This window comes from Paramisgurnus dabryanus, chromosome 17 (assembly GCF_030506205.2).
Source record: "Paramisgurnus dabryanus chromosome 17, PD_genome_1.1, whole genome shotgun sequence".
NCBI lineage: Eukaryota > Metazoa > Chordata > Actinopteri > Cypriniformes > Cobitidae > Paramisgurnus > Paramisgurnus dabryanus.
The window spans coordinates 9,495,614-9,512,517 of record NC_133353.1 but is presented as its reverse complement, the minus strand read 5'-3'; the positions used below and the strand labels follow the sequence as shown (position 1 = coordinate 9,512,517).

At 35.8% G+C, this 16,904-nt stretch overlaps 2 protein-coding genes across 2 annotated transcripts in view; one reads left to right on the top strand and one right to left on the bottom strand.

Annotated features, from left to right (window-relative positions):
• The first annotated feature begins 4,875 nt into the window (after positions 1-4,875).
• gchfr (GTP cyclohydrolase I feedback regulator) lies at positions 4,876-8,068 on the top strand. Its single transcript, XM_065255261.1, has 3 exons — positions 4,876-5,023; positions 6,341-6,435; positions 7,354-8,068. Exons 1-3 carry the CDS (start codon positions 4,982-4,984, stop codon positions 7,490-7,492), a joined length of 276 nt encoding a protein of 91 aa, XP_065111333.1. The 5' UTR covers positions 4,876-4,981; the 3' UTR covers positions 7,493-8,068.
• dnajc17 (DnaJ (Hsp40) homolog, subfamily C, member 17) overlaps positions 7,511-16,904 on the bottom strand; it is a 35,472-nt gene continuing 26,078 nt past the window's right edge. The window contains exon 11 of the mRNA XM_065255234.2: positions 7,511-9,157. Coding sequence (XP_065111306.1) covers positions 9,041-9,157 — 117 coding nt within the window. The 3' untranslated portion in view covers positions 7,511-9,040. The remainder of the gene's footprint in view (positions 9,158-16,904) is intronic.

Here is a 16,904-nt window from a genome sequence, read left to right as displayed (position 1 = left end):
TGTCACGATAACAATGACGTATTTCACCTTCTTACATAAACTGAGTCTCTGTTCATCTGCACCAATTCGTCCAGTTATCTGTCGGTCTGTTCAATGTTATACTGAAGAGATTACAGACTCGTGTTGATTGTAAAACACATGATGTAAACCCGACTGAAGACTGCAGCTGATCTACCACAGCCAACAGACTGCTGATCATTCATCAATATTAACACACAGATCATCAAATTAAAAGCACAATCACTACTAACCTTTACAACATGTGAAACAACAGCTACTGTACGACATGTGGTGAGAATAAAGTCAGCCATCATCCATCTAAACCTTATAATGTGATTATGAGATGGAGTCATTTCCTGTCGGCTCTGATTCTATTGACTGTCACACAGATTCACGCTGATCCAGGAACAGAATCTCCATTTAATGAAGCTCAATATGAGATGGCAGTTTGCCTGTAACATCTGTATCGTCTCATCCGCCCTTAAAACACGCGCACACACATGCTTTAAGATGCAGATGTCTTCATCTCCTCATGGCTCTGGTCCAGTGCTGATACAACTTACAAAAAAAACGTCCCAAAAGTAAGAAAAAATGAAGGATAAGATTGATTACAGATGACGTGTGGTGTACTGACATGCACATCATACACGTGTGGCTTGGATGCTTTCAGATGGATGAGTTTGGAGACCATCTACCATCATTGCAATCTCACAGTTTAACTCTTACAGTTTTAGTTGTAAGAGTTGCAGACGCTTCTATCTAAAGTGACCTACAGTGCATTCAAGATATATAACAAGAGTGTTATCCAGTATATCTCAAAGTGTTCAACGAGATGAAACCCATGACCTTTGTGTCCTATGCAATGTTACTTATTGAGGAACATCACAGAAACATCAGATCTAAATGCCTAAATGTAAACAAATCTGAATTTTTAAGACACTATCAGCAACCGTTACTCTTCAATTACAGCAAAGCATTTGTTTTTGGTCATCTAGACTTTTGCAAAAACATAAAAGTATTAAACTCATACACTTACTATACTCACTGCAACACTGTAAAAAATGCTGGGTTATTTTTAACCCAGGGCTGGGTCACTATTGGACAGAACACACTGCCGCGTTAAAAATGACCCAACTGCTGGGTTGTTTTAACCCGATTGCTGGGTTATTGTCAATCAACCATGTTGAAAAAACCCAGAAGTTGGGTCATTTTAACCCAGCAGTGTGTTCTGTCCAATAGTGACCCAGCCATGGGTTAAAAACAACCCAGCATTTTTTAGAGTGAAGGAAACAGCACAGAAAAGTCACTGATTTATAGATAGTCTCTCGATCTGCTAACAATAAACCTGTGCTGTCTTCACTTCCTTCATTAAAATCTGTAAGACAGGATTTCCTTTATAAATCTTTCAAAAAAGTCACAATATAAAAAGTGTGATTTCCTTTCACCATAAATGCTTTAATTTATATATATATATATATATATATATATTTATTTATTTATTTATTTTAAATAGATTTCAAAATCATAAAATATTTTCAAAAATATTTAGATTACAAAAAATGCCAAAAAATATAGTGGTGAAAAACAAATTTTTGTAAACATATTTCTAAATATATTTTAGCACATATATTTTCGGCCATTTTTTGTATATTTTGAAATATATGTAAAAATGTTTTGCTGTATGGGGATAACAAGAACCAGGGCTGTGTTCACCTTGTGAATTAAATTGATCACAATAAAACTCACACGTTAAACAACACATGGAAAGCCCATAGTGTGAAAGGACGGACGTGACCTTTACTCTAAATTTAAAGTGCTTCCTCCAGGCAGCCCATGGGAACAGACCTGAGATCAGCTCAACTGCAGTGATAGTGGCCAGGCAGGAAGGAACTGCAGGACACACAGTATGTTGGTAATACTCCAGGAACATTATTCTGGCACAACAATAACAACCCAAAAATTATTCTGGACTGAGGCTTTAAAGCTCTCCGGTTTCCTGTTTTCTTTGCATAAAAAAATTTAGCAGCACCAAAAAAAGCTTGAATATTTGCCATCCATTGACAGACACAAGAAATTCAGATTCCAAAAGACATCGACGTAGATGCACACATGCAAAAATTAAAGATTCAAAACGAGACTGAAAAATATTGCTGAAAGGACAGCCACCGTCGTTTTCACATTTGAAAGAGATGAAACAGTGATGGTCTAAACAGCAGACAGCTGCTCAGTCGCAATACAAAAAACAAAAAAAGTAGTCAAGACTTCGGCTCTCCTCTTAAACCTATATCTATAAAAATATAAAGATTATTGAAGAAAGATCATATCGTGATGAAAGTTTGTCATATAAGACAACACTCACCAGATACATCCACTTGTTTGTTTTTACAGTTTCTGTACAGTATGTAAACTGTTCAAAGTATGTAAATCTACTGTGTGTACAGCACACCCATATGGCCAACATTTGCCAAAATGTGCAGTATACAGCAAAGTACATTCACTGTGAAGAATACATTATCCTACAATGCATTGAAACTGTCCTGATCTTCATCATTACTTTAAATGTAAGGTGAAATGTAAGAAAGCATACAGAGATGTTTACATACTGTACATTTACATTTACATTTAGTCATTTAGCAGACGCTTTTGTCCCAAGCGACTTACAAGTGAGGTAAACAATAGAAGCAATTATGGCAACATAAGAACAGCAATACATAAGTGCACTGGAAATAGTCTCATCAAGTCCAACACAATATACATAGCCAAGGGTATGTTAGTATTTTTTTTTACCTCTAATCTTCCTCATTTAATTGTTTATATATTTTTTTGTACCTCTAATCTTCCTCATTTAATTGTTTATATATTTTTTTGTACCTCTAATCTTCCTCATTTAATTGTTTATATATTTGAAATAAAAGAATAAACAGCAACATAACAAAGTGTTGAATTAATACATGACTTATTCTGTAGACATGTTAAAATGTTTTTTTCAGGATTATTATTGAGTTAGTCAAGCACTGCATAAATACAGCACAGACAAAAGGTTTGGCCTTATTGATGATGTATATCAAGCTTACACTGTTTTTAATGAGATGCTTTCATTTCCTCCAGATTATAAGCTCATATTACAATGATTAAAGCTGCTTGCAGAAAGAAATAACCAATTTTGCAGTGAGGAAATTAAACATTCAACCATTATACTCAAAGAACAAATTCTTGATCAAATAAATGTGAAACTTCAGGAGTGTTTTGTAACATAATGATTTCAATCATTCCCATCAACATGTCTTCATTATGAGATCAGTATCAGTAAACGTTCATTTAATTGAACAGTACAAAAGTGCATTGACCCTATGAGACCCCTGGGATCAAACCCATGACCTTTGAGTTCTTAACAAAAAAGTGAGCTACAGATCATCATGATCACCATTTAATAATCTGATCTCTATTGATCCGTCTGATATATATAGATATTTACTCTGACTGCACATTTATGCATACATTCATACTTAATCTTGAAACATGTCACTTCATATATTCTTTTCTATTATATAATATTAACAAAATAAATGATAAATAAAAACAGCTAAAGTTGACAGAATAGTGCAGAATAGTAAGCATCATAGACACACAACCATATAAACAAGACATAACACAAGAAATAAGACATTTTTCAACATCTTTCAGGAAGACAGACAGGTTTAGAGTTGGAGAAATTACATTTGTGAATAATAATTCGATTGATAACAAAGCAAACATTATCTTTTGTGGGGTCTGCATCATAAAACCCAAATTTAATGTTTTTTTATACGTACTGAGAATCCTGGCAAAATCTTTCACTTGACAAACACACCAATATCTTTCCAAAACTTCTGTGTGACGTGACTAAAATAAATGCACCACAGTTTCATCATAATTCAAACAAAAAGTCTATGTCAGCTTTAAATCTTTTATAGGGTAAAATCTGTGTATGACCTAAAAGGACATTTCATTTACTTTGTTTGTGAGAAAGAAGTTTTGCTGTAGAGATCAGATTTTTGTCCAATTAAGGTAAAGAAATAGATGAATCCAAAAGGAATAAGGATCTTATTTGATCATTTTTTTGCTTTCGATTTAGAGAAGCAAATTTGACCAACAGGAGTATCACAAAGTTTAGGAAAGGATGCAGTAGATACTTCAGAATAATTACAGTTTTAAAAAGCTCTCACAACAACTATAGTGGCCAAAAATATGTTTCAAATACATATGCTAAATATTTTTTTTAGAAAGAACAGCTTAATTAAATATATTTTTGAATTTGACAATATATTTAGTTTTAACCGTCATATATTTATATTAACATATATTTTATTAACATATCTTTGTATTAAATAATACTATAAAAGTATATTTGTGGAATTGAAAATATAAACAAAAATATATTGATTCAGCCATTTCATTTTGAATGTATTGTTGAGGGAATCAAAATTAATAAAATTCAAACTTACCTACGCACGTGTTGTTGCCTTCCCAATACAAAACAAATGATGTCATTTCCTGGAGGATGATGTCATTAGGAGACTGAATCTTAAATCTTGCTAATTCGCTATTTTTACATTATATACTGTATATATATGTTTTTTTTTTCAAATAGTGCAGGTAACTTAGAGAGGGAAACTGAGCACTAGTCTTGTTTTCTGTAGTTAAAGTGATTATTAAAGATAAACAGGATTGACAGTGAGTGAAAAATATTGATATATAAAACATAAATCTATATGTAGAGGTAAAACAATATTATAATAGCATATATTCATATAATTCACTGTAAAAACTGTCGATTTGCAGGACGCTGATTGGTGGAGAGCGATGGGCGTTTTCGCATTCCCTCGGGAGCGCGCGGGCACGTGCACACGCAGAGCACAGCGTGCCGTGGACATCAGAAGCGACGCGACGCGGTGTTTGAGAGATCCTCGTCTTTATTCCGCTGGAAAGTTAGGTTTGGTGAATGATAATGCCGTACCTCCTCATCAGTACACAGATCCGACTGGTGTGTATGAGACCTGAATGATCATCTGTCTGATTATGATGATGATGTTATGATAAATACAGTCGAGGATTATACTGTAAATACTCAAGATGTTATATAAGTAACCTACATCAGATTAGATTAGTTATTAGTGTGTAAGCAGCACTGCGTGTTATTTATCCCACGTGATCTGTGTGTCATTCATCACCGTTTTGAAATCAGCAAAGGCAGTTTGTAATACATTGTGATGTTTTACTAAGCTGTCATGTACTGTATGTTTACCTTTTAACCTTTAAACACAACAAAATGAAGGTGAATTCATTTGTGTATTTAAACTTTAGCTTGCACACTAAGACAAGAACACTGCTTACATTAAAGTATATACTGTAAGAGTATACTCCTTTTCCATTTTTATGTAGTTTTGTCTTGAAAGACTGCAGATGATTTACTTTTTAAATCTCACAGATACACGTCATCACTGACAGACGTACTGTAGGTTTCCTTAATGTTTATAAACAAAACATGTTAGCTAAATATAAACAGCAGCTTTAGTACATGTTGATGAATTCACTAGCATATATATATAAAAGATAGGTCACACACAGATAGGATACACACAGTCTTATTTAGGAAAGACACCTGACAGAAGTAATCCAACAGCCCATCATCCAATGATAGGAACTCCTGTTTCATATAAACTTACTAAAAAGCAAACTCATTGTGAAGCCTTTATTATGGTCTGGCACAACAATTTATACTGATGAGGTGAAAGGATCAGAGAGCACATCTCCTAAACAATGGATTTATGATTTCCTCTTTTTCCTAAAGTTGGAAAAAACTAGACACACCTTGAGAGGTTCACTTAAGCAATTTAATAGCACTGAGTACATCTTTCAGCTTCTTTCATTTTTTCAATTTTTTTCTCAATTATTTCAGTTGTTATCAATTATATGTATTTAAAATTGTGTATTTTTTTTGTTAAGCCACCTGTCTTATTTGTTTCTCATTTTAATTGACCCTATAGCCAGGTCGTGGGTTTTTCTTCTTTTTGTAATAATGATAATAATATAAAAGTAAAAAGGAACAGACTATATACAGCATAAGTTTTAATGTAAAGTTAGGTCAACATTTGCAGAAGACACTTGCTTTGTTTTTTTATCTAAAGCAATGAAATAAAAAATTTTGTTTACTGTGTGATTGAAAAAAAAAACTTTTTCCTAGATTTTAAACATATCTTCAGTTGTGTTGTTTCATATCAAAGGTTTCTTTCTTCACCTTAAACATTACATTACATTTTCTGATTATTGTTACCTTCATAAAAATCTATTTGTTTTTTAGGAGACGGGACCAACCACGGTCGGGGACGAGTATTCCGATCCCGCTGTCATGAACTACCTCGGAGCCCGGAAAACCACCATGCTGGGAAACAACTTGTAAGTGTTAAACCTCTGCTTTGGCTTTTGTGTAACTCACTCAAATTCTCCACACCAGTTCATGTTCAGCTTATATAACACATCTGACACAGATCAGAGGTTTTTTTTTTTTTTTAATGTGCAGTGCTATGTATCAAAATGTCTCCATAATAATGATTAAATGTAAGCAATTAGTAGCCTGATGGTGTCAGGTCTCATCTTCATCTCACATGCATATAGGGTTGCACAATTCCGGGAACAAGGCTGGAAACCATCCATGGGAATTAACGGAAATATATGGGAATAAACTGGGAATTTGAAAAAAGTTTATAAAAAAATAACAGGAAACATAAATGTAGTCTAAAACTCTTGCATCATAATTGAGTTTAAAACAACAAGATTTAATGCAATCTCAGTTGAATTGCTTTAGTCACATATACACAGCACACTGCTGAAGGGACATTGAGGCCACACACCCTGCATGTACAGTACTTGCATTCATCCATAACATGCACATTTCTTAAAACCAGTTCACAAAATATTGTATGATATATAAAATCAGATATTTAAATGTAAGCTAGCACAATTACAATAACTATAATAATGTTTATGATGCTGTTACTCTATAAAAGAATCAGTTCTACTTACAATTAAATAAGTCAAGACGTCATTTTAAAATTTGTATACCCTTGCATGTCTGCTTATGACCAATGGAAACTTTCTGCCCCTTTGCAACTCTACACATATATGATATATGCCAAAATGCACCAGCTTGTGTTTCTGTCTGTTAGTATCAAGAATGTAGGCTGACAGCATGTTTCTGTAACAAATAAAGTGCACGCGAGATATATATTGTAATATTTAGTCAGATTGCAATAAGAACTAAACTGCTTGTTAAAATCGTGGTTGAGTAATTGTGTTTTTTTTTTTTACTCACAGCTCAGAGTACCACGTTGATGAACCTCCACGACTCGTCTTAGACAAACTGGAGAAGATCGGCTACAGGGTTGTTAACATGACAGGCGTGGGCCAGACGCTGATTTGGTGTCTTCATAAAGAGACAAGTGACACTTTGTGATTCTGTGTGTTTGTGGTCAACATGGTTAAGGCTTTTTAAGATGAGTTTGAGCTGAGGTTACTGTACGGAGGTCTCATGACTTCTGTGTAAATCTGAGATGCAGGGAAGTTTACTGGCATCTCATGAAAAGTGTTATTGCCTTGCAAAAAACCTGGAGATGGAGAACTGACAGGTTTACAGAGTCATTGTTATTTTATGTATAACTAATACATCTAATTCATGGTCTTTAAATTCATTTAGAGACATTCTGTATATACTGTATGCTTATGTAAGTACAGTCATTTTTACTGATGTATTACATTGGGGTTGGGGTACATTATTATTGTACTTGTAGTATAGGTTGTATAAAATTTCTCTCTATATATCGATTTACAACTTTGAATTGTAAGTTCAATTTTTTTTCCTTTTTTTTGCTTAAAATCATTTGATTATAAAAATATAAGAACATTCCAGGTTTTTGTATTGTAAAATACGTTGAAAAAATGAAAATTGATGTACATCACAGTAAATCTTGGTATATATTGTTTGTTTGTGTGAGAGGAAGTGTAATAAACAATATTTTAACTGGATTTTTAAGTATTCTGGGGATTTTCAAGGCTGGAATGTTTTTATGGGAATTAATGGGAATAAACTGGGAATTTCAATTTTTGAGCCCAAGGACTACATCAAGTCAAGTAAGTGATACATTTAATCTATGTTATAATAGTTTAACTAGCAAATAACAAAATTTGTTTATACAGTAGCTAGCAGCTGGTAAATCTGATATCTAAATGTAAGCTAGCACTATATCATTGAACATTTATTATTCTTCAGCATTCTGCTATAGCCAGTTTTGTGTTATCATACAGAATTACTGTATAGTGTAAATGATATAGTTTATATAAAATTTCCTACATTTCAAAATAATTAGGACTGGTTTGAAAACCCCTGGTGTACACCACATGATGAAAGGATCAAAGATGATGAATACACTGCTCATGTATGTAGATCAACATTGAGGAACAACATGAATGTTTCTTATGAACACAACAGACAACACAGAAGGTAAACAGAACAGAAAGTCCCATCCACTGCAGCTGATTCTGGTCAAGGTCTTATAGAAACCATCTGACCTACAGCAACTAACCAAAGTTTGTGTGATTTTTACATGCGTGTTTATCTGAAATACACACACATATGGCAGAATAGTTTTTACAAATGGTTAAGAAATGTGCACTAAATTTCTCCATCTGAAGACTACAACAAAACATCACAACCACAGACATCTGTCGTTTAAGTTAAGACTTCAGATAAATATAAAAATCTGATTAAAGCCTCTGCAGGTATTACAGTGAGATCTGAGTCTCGTGTCATTCAATGCTTTATCCAAAATGTAGTTATCAAATCTGTCACTGCATTAAATAACAAAATATCAAAATGATTTCCTTGAATTTAATGCACATGCAAACTTTAAGCAAAACATAGAAACTGTGTTTAAAATTTAGACAAAAAAGTTTTATTGAAGTAAAATGTAAAAAGACTTTAGATGAAATGAAAATGTGTTTATGGTCACACCGTCTCTTCATCCTCTCTCTTCATCTCTTCTATTAATCTCTTTCTCTCTTCAGCCTGTCTCAGTCTCATCAGGACCACGCTCTCATAATCACGCTCATTGCGTAAAGGACCCTACACAAAAACACACACACACACAAGTTATTGTAAATCACACAGAATGAAATTACATTCAGCAGTACACATTTAAACAAATAAAACTTTTTTTTAGAACTATATAGTAAAACTAAAACTTTATAAAACTATACTGATGTAAAGCCACAGCAAAACGTAATTGCATTTTGTATCACTTGACATTTTTTTAGCCTCTATACATTTAAATTTATATATAAAGTAGTTCCTAAGGTATTTAAAGAAGTTTGTTGTTTTAGATATGGTTCAGGTTATTGATCTTGAAAACAGTCACAAGTGAAGTATCAAAAGGTTTAACACTGAGGATTTTTTCATATCTATAATGTTAACTTGCACGCTGGAGTTAAAAAAACACCACTGATAACAAAAAACCTTCACAGTCTTGTAGTATTATTGTAAAAATGTCTGAATCAATCACCGTGAGTTGTGTAAAAAAGAAGTTCATCTCTAGCCAGAAACTCTCCGTTTAATCTCTCAGCGGTTGCTGAGCAGAAATACAAATAGAGAAGTGGTTTGGTACGGTTTGTTTATCCTCGTGGTCCTGCTTGACTGGCCTGTTTTAAATCACGCAAGAGCCTTACAGAGAATCTGAGGTCACAATCCTGACTCAGGCATTCTGATGGACGCGTGTGAAGCTTTACTGGACTGTTTTGGCTCGCTGTTGCATAATTCTGAGTATTAGATCACAGACAGACACTCATAGTATTTTCTTCATTGATCCGTCGAGCCCTGAAGCAGAAAACAGCACAGCTCATTGGAGTACAGTACTGATACAGTAACACGCAATCCTCACACAGACTTCTTTTGGCTCCGTTTATAATATTGCATCATAGCCGTGGGATTACAGGAAATTTATCAATATCTTGAAATGTCGGTCAACAATTCTTTAGCATAATGTGCGTCGTTTCTGTGAGTCATTTTATCAAAAACAACAAAAAATTATGAATTAGATGAAGAATCTACTGCTTTATCATTAAAACTGATCTGTAGTTAAGGTAGTACAGATTATATTGTACACATTTTACACAGTAACATTAGCTCACTTTAGTTTTTTATATGCTATGATTTCAATTAGTTATGATTATGTTTAGTTATTATGATTAAAAAGTAATCTACTTGCTTGTAATCAGAAATAAACTACTCTAAAACTTTGTTTTCGATTCTTTGCAGAGTTTATCAGAGATTACGTTTGTTCCCTGAAAGCCGTTTGTTTATGTTGTTACTGTTGAGACCGTCTATAGACTGAATGCACTGTAATTTCAGATAAAATTATCTGCCAAATGCATAAATGTATTGTAAAAATAATGACTGCTGACCGATGATAGAACTGGCGTCTGGACAAAATCCTGTCGAGTATCATTCTCATACCGCCACATTATTCTTTAAATATGCAGAATAAAATATATTTATGATAATAGCTGTTGTATAAAGTCATCTGATGATATCAAGTGTCCTTTGAATTGACCTGATTTTCTTTCTGCTGGATTACGTGCAGCGTTCAGAGTTAAAAGAAGAACAGAGATTTTTCACCCCCGCTGAACTATAAATAAATAAAAACACAGCACGGCCGTTCTGCAAAACAAACGTGTTGTTAAGGTTTTAAAGCCAGAGATGAATCCGTCCAAAGGAACTCGTGTCTGGATTTGAGCATGTGCGTGTCTATGAAAACTAGGAATACCAAGAGAGAAAGTGATTGTGCATCTGGAAGAGATGAATGGGGTCTCTCACTTTAACCACTGTACAATGAATAAAGCAAGGAGAAAGAGAGAGAGAGAGACAGGGAAGCGTAGCATTCCGGAAGCAGGGCTGCCATTAGCATTCCAATGCCATGATCTCAGGCCTCCATCAAGCACCTAACCACCAAATATCACGCAAACTCAATGAAGAAAATAAACAACCTCTGCATCTTCAATAAACCAAACAACAGAGATAAAACGAGTCATGTCTTAACAGAGCGACTTTCTGAAGAGCACTTTGTTGAATCCAAGCCCAGAATGAGACGAAATGTCCCAGTTTTGTTTTATTGTCACGAGAGATAAGCAGAATCAGACGTGATATTCTCACGTGAAAGATCATCACCCGAACCTTGTGTGCAGGTCTCTTCTGTAAGCAGGAATAAACAATGATACATCCAAATGAGATTCTTATCGGATTTGTTAGAAGAAACTTCAATTGAGCACATGTTGCGTGACATCCTCAAATACCATGAACGAAACAATGCAAGGTCAAAAGAATATAGAACCCAAACATAAATACGGGTTCACTAGCGGAGAGGACAAACATGTGAATTACTGTCTGCCAAGAACATGAAACCACTGAAATTCAACAACGTCAACGACAATTAGAAAGCAAACACTCAAGCTACATTAAAACTGCTTTTGCTTGGATTTATGCCCTACGTGATCAGTTTAGGCAAATCTTTTCAACGTTTGGATTTTATGCACGTTGTTGTATGCAAAACGGTTTTGGCAACGTCACAAATTCCAAGTAGATTTTCTTTAAGCCGTGATTTTCAGGCATGTCAATTAAAGAATGATGGAAGAAGTGAATTTGAGTATTTGAACATTACCGAGTTTTCTTTTAAATGTTAAACGCACAGAAGACATTGAGCTGATGAAACTGGATCTTCTGTCTGTCAGGAGAAGCACAATAAAATAAAATTTTACATCACATCTTTAAGTAGAAAAGCCAAACGTTTGCAGGAGACAGCACTTCTGTTGAGTGTTTAGCCAAGATTCAAGTCTCAAGAGAAGATAAACGTGAAGACTACAGAGCACAAACACACACACACACACACACACACACTCTCTCTCTCTCGCTCGCTCTCGCTCTCTCTCCGCTGCCGGGTTGACTAATGCAACAGCACTGATGTCATATCTGAGCTCCAGGGCTTTCCTGTTTGCAGTCGGGAGGAGAAACCAATAGCAGCTTTGGCGATGACATCACTATCAGCGTTCTTGTGCATTGAATCAGCCTGGGACTCAGATTCTTCCTCAACGCTTCTGAATGCATCATCCAGACATCGCTGCGTGTAAAACTTTAGTTTGAGTCACAAGCACTGAACGTATCTCATCATTCATCATAGCAGCAGGTACACCATCAATATAACGCTGTCATCAAAACCTCTCTGGTGACTAATTGAACACATACTGTACAAGGGTTTGATTCCCAGCAGGACCCATGAAAGGTTTTGTGCTCAAAAAAGCTTAGCTCATTTCTCATTTGCATAAGCATTACCATACTGAACCTGAAGCTCAGGTGACTACAAACAGACTGTATTCAATCTGTGACAAAGAGCAACTGAAGAAATGTTACGGTTTCTAAATTTTGTTATATACAGACATATCACATGTAACAGACACAAACTAAAAGCAACACAAATTCTATGATGATACACTTTAATTATACTCTTGTCTTGAGTTGAGACACCTGAAGTTAAAGTCAAGCAGCACAATGACGTTCATGTAGTGTTTGAATTTACAAGCTTTCCATAAGCAAACCAGATCGTATAGCCACACCGTCATATTTACAACACACTAAAACAACATGTGCATTAATAACATATAAATCAATTTCATAAATGCCTTTAGAAAGGAACACAGCTCACATCTGGTAGCCATTACATCACAGTTTTCCCCCAAGGCTAGACAAACACAAGACACCCAAGACGTCTGGAGATAACTGGAGAATTTGAAAAGACTAAAAGGAATGAATGACAACCAGAAGATCTCCCTCCTCGCACTCATTCAAGTTAACATGAAAGGCACTGGATCTCTGGGAGAGTGTGGAGGAACCCAGCACATGGATGTTCTCAAACACGCTGAGATACGAGTGCTGAAAACCCAAGAGCATTACACAGAGAGATGTTTCTTTCAACAACGTCCATAAGAGGTGGTCTGCTCACGGTCTGCTGAAGAAAAAACGTTCAGAAGTTGTTTTTTCTTTAACCCTCATCCATATCTGTCGACAGACTGTGGTTAGCTTGATAAATGATAGCCCAACACTTTTTTAGAGGTTAAGGGACATGTGTGCCCATGCCTTTATCACAAAATCGCAGCAATGACGATTAAGAACACAAAAACAAAGAGCAACAGAGAGAGAGAAATGTGATTATAAAAAACAGATCATATGACCGAAGAGATAACAGAGTTTGTGTAACAACTAAGCTAATTTCTCCAGCAAACACAAGCCCAACATTATAAGACCAATATCACAGGCGGAAAAACAAAGAAAACACCAGGATAACACAAAGACAACACATGGGACAACGCAGGGACAGCACAGGGACAACAACAGAGACAACAAAGGAACAACACAGGGACAACACCGGGACAACAAAGACAACATAGGGACAACAAAGACAACACAGAGACAACACAGGGACGACAACAGGGACAACACAGGGACAAGACAGGGACAACAAAGGAACAACACCAGGACAACAAAGACAACACAGGGACAACACAGAGACAACACAGGGACAACAACACCGGGACAACACAGGTACAACACATGGACGACAATACCGGGACGACAACACTGGGACAACACAGGGACAAAGACAACACAGGGACAACACAGGGATGACAATACAGGGACAACACAGGGACAACAATACAGGGACAACAAGTGACAACAACAGAGACAACATAGGGACCTCAGGGACAAAACAACACCGGGACAACACCGGGACAACACAGGGACAACAACAGAGACAACAACAGGGACAAAACAGGGACAACACAGGGACAACACAGGGACAACACAGGGACAACACAGGGACAACACAGGGACAACAACAGGGACAAAACAGAGACAACACAGGGACAACAAAGACAACACAGGGACAACACAGAGACAACACAGAGACAACACAGGGACAACACAAAGACAACACAGAGACAACACAGAGACAACACAGGGACAACACAGGGACAACAAAGGAATAACACAGGGACAACCCAGGGACAACAAAAACAACATAGGGACAACAAAGACAACACAGGTACAACACAGGGACAACACAGGGACAACAACACTGGGACAACACAGGGACAACAACACTGGGACAACACTGGGACAACACAGGGACAACACAGGGACGACAATACAGGGACAACAACAATCACATTCACAATAAACATTTCTTTCTTCAAGTAACTAACTGCAGGCTTTTAAAATACAACTCATATTAGAGTATTATCTGTACATACAACAATAAATAAACCAACTAAACCAGCAGTTCTGAGTCTTCACTTTGTTATTGTGTTGATTTACGCTTGATATAAAGAACGAAGAGATCAGACTGTAATGTCTTTTTGTGGACAAGCTGGTCATCATTCACTGTCTCTGATTGTTTTCAAAACATGCACGACTTTCTTTCATCCTCGACACGTTCATGGGATAAACTGCACAAATAGTTTCCAAACAGAAATGAACAAATAGTTTCGTGACCCAGATTAAGCAAGGATGTGTTTATAAAGTCGACATTACTGCTTCTGTCGTGATCACACAGAGGAGAGCTGGGGTAAATTTACATGAAATATCATATGGACATCATTATATGATATTCCTTATAATTACATGGATAAAAGGAAGTATGTACATTTTTCAAAAAAGACTCTGTTATGTCATGCGGGTTTGGAAGAAAGTGAAGGCAAGCAAATGATGCCAATTTTCATTTTTTAATAATCAAAAATGTGATCTTCCCAGAATATGGTCTCCATGAACACACACACACACAAAAGAGTCTTCAATATAATAACTTCTGGATTTGAACTTTTAGCGCTGCTGTGGAACGGCTCCACATCATGTCCAGAAAGGCCAGCCAACAGCTACACGAGACAGATGCTTTGAAATATTCACTAGTAGATCATATAATCGCATACTGATTTTTGATCCGAGCTCATTTATTAAAACACTCAATGGCATGTCACGTATAATGCAGTAGAATGGATCTATATACGACCTCTATTATCCATTTAAACCTGGCACTGCTGTGAGGAATCACATGAAATAACCCTGACATCTCATCTCATTCATGCGCAATGAACAAACTGTGTATGAACGTAGAGCCCAAATTTTGTTATATCTGCTGCACGACTCCAAGAAAATCCAAACAGTACATTCTTGATTTAATAATCACATATAATAGAGTGCCAGGAGATGTGGGGAGGTACACACACACACACATGCACACATCACTATAAAATCACAGAGAGATTTCTAATGTCAACCTGATGTGAAATTACAGAAATAAAGATTAGCAGTGCCAGTTGCCTACCTAGACAGGACTCACAGATGCCCTCTTGACCAGAAGACTAAAAGATAGTGAAGAGAAAGCAATCCCAGAATACACTCCACTCAAGATATATTCTTGACTTTTTCTACATAATGATCTATTTAAGACAGTATTAGTTATGTATTTTATGCGTTTTAGAGCAGGGGTTTTCAAACTTGACCTAAATAATTTAATAAGACTTTTATTGTGTTTTGTTGTTATTATCTGTTATACCACGGCTCTGTTGAACGCTGTATTGGCTGAGAATGTTCCATGGGTGTTGATTATTTTTCAATAATCGCACACCAAACCTTTAACATGTCTTAAAAATAGGCACCAGAGCAATGTTTGTGTAGTAACCCTGGCATAAGCAGAATAATTGAATAATTGTGCATTATTTTCTTATAATTCACCGGCCTGTCGTCAATTATTCCTTATTGGACCTTCATATGTGAATTTTCTTTCAGTGCTACATAAAACGTATCTGCATTTGCATATGGGTTCTCAGTTTTCTGATATAATGTGTTGTATGATGGTCACATGACTTGCAAATTAAACAAATAAAATCTACAATTCCCTTACGAACATGCTGTGTTCAAAATATCAATACAATAATACATCGTAATGAACTCCTGATGATGTGTGCATCGATACGGCATCTTCCATATCGATTCTGGTGCACTTTTGAAGGTGGCGTAACAAATTGTAGTTGATCTGTGATCTTATGGAAAGGACGCATGTGACCTGCGTAGTACGTAAATTGAAAGGTAACGGGGTATACTTGACTTTCTGTGTCTGTCTTGGACATGCACACATCTGCACACATTGCCTAACGCCATCTACTCTCTTTATAAAATTAGTATAAAAGCACAGACATCTTAACCTAAACTGTGCAAAAAAAAAACTGCACATCATCTCATAAGACCTATTGCACGCATTAAAAATCAATGAAGCGCGCACTACTTTATTAGCCGCTCTCTTTTAATACAGTAACGCGTTTGGGAAGAAAGATGACAAAAAGTGATATAGAGCTACTACAGCTGTCACATTAATAATCTGATTCTTATAGAGAAATAGTATTAAGTTGGTATGTTTATTGTAAGGCACTATCTTCGTAAAATGCTTTGACGCAACATGAGTTAAGTACCGTACATCTGAGATTTGATCTTTTTCTATGAGTTCCACTAAAGCAAATAAATGAATGGCAAAACCACAGCTGTCACAACACTGCTTATTTAATGTACAATCAACAGACAATAATCTAACACGTTACTTAATTCTGCACAAAAATGTCTTTTCAAAATTGTCCAGTATTGTATAGTGGCCTTGTATCGAGACACAGCCCTACGAACCACCAGGGGTTTGTAAACGACAGTTTTAAAGTATTGTGTTAGCTTAACAACAGAATTGGGCCTTGGAGGTCAGCTTGGTTTCCAAGCTGATGATTCT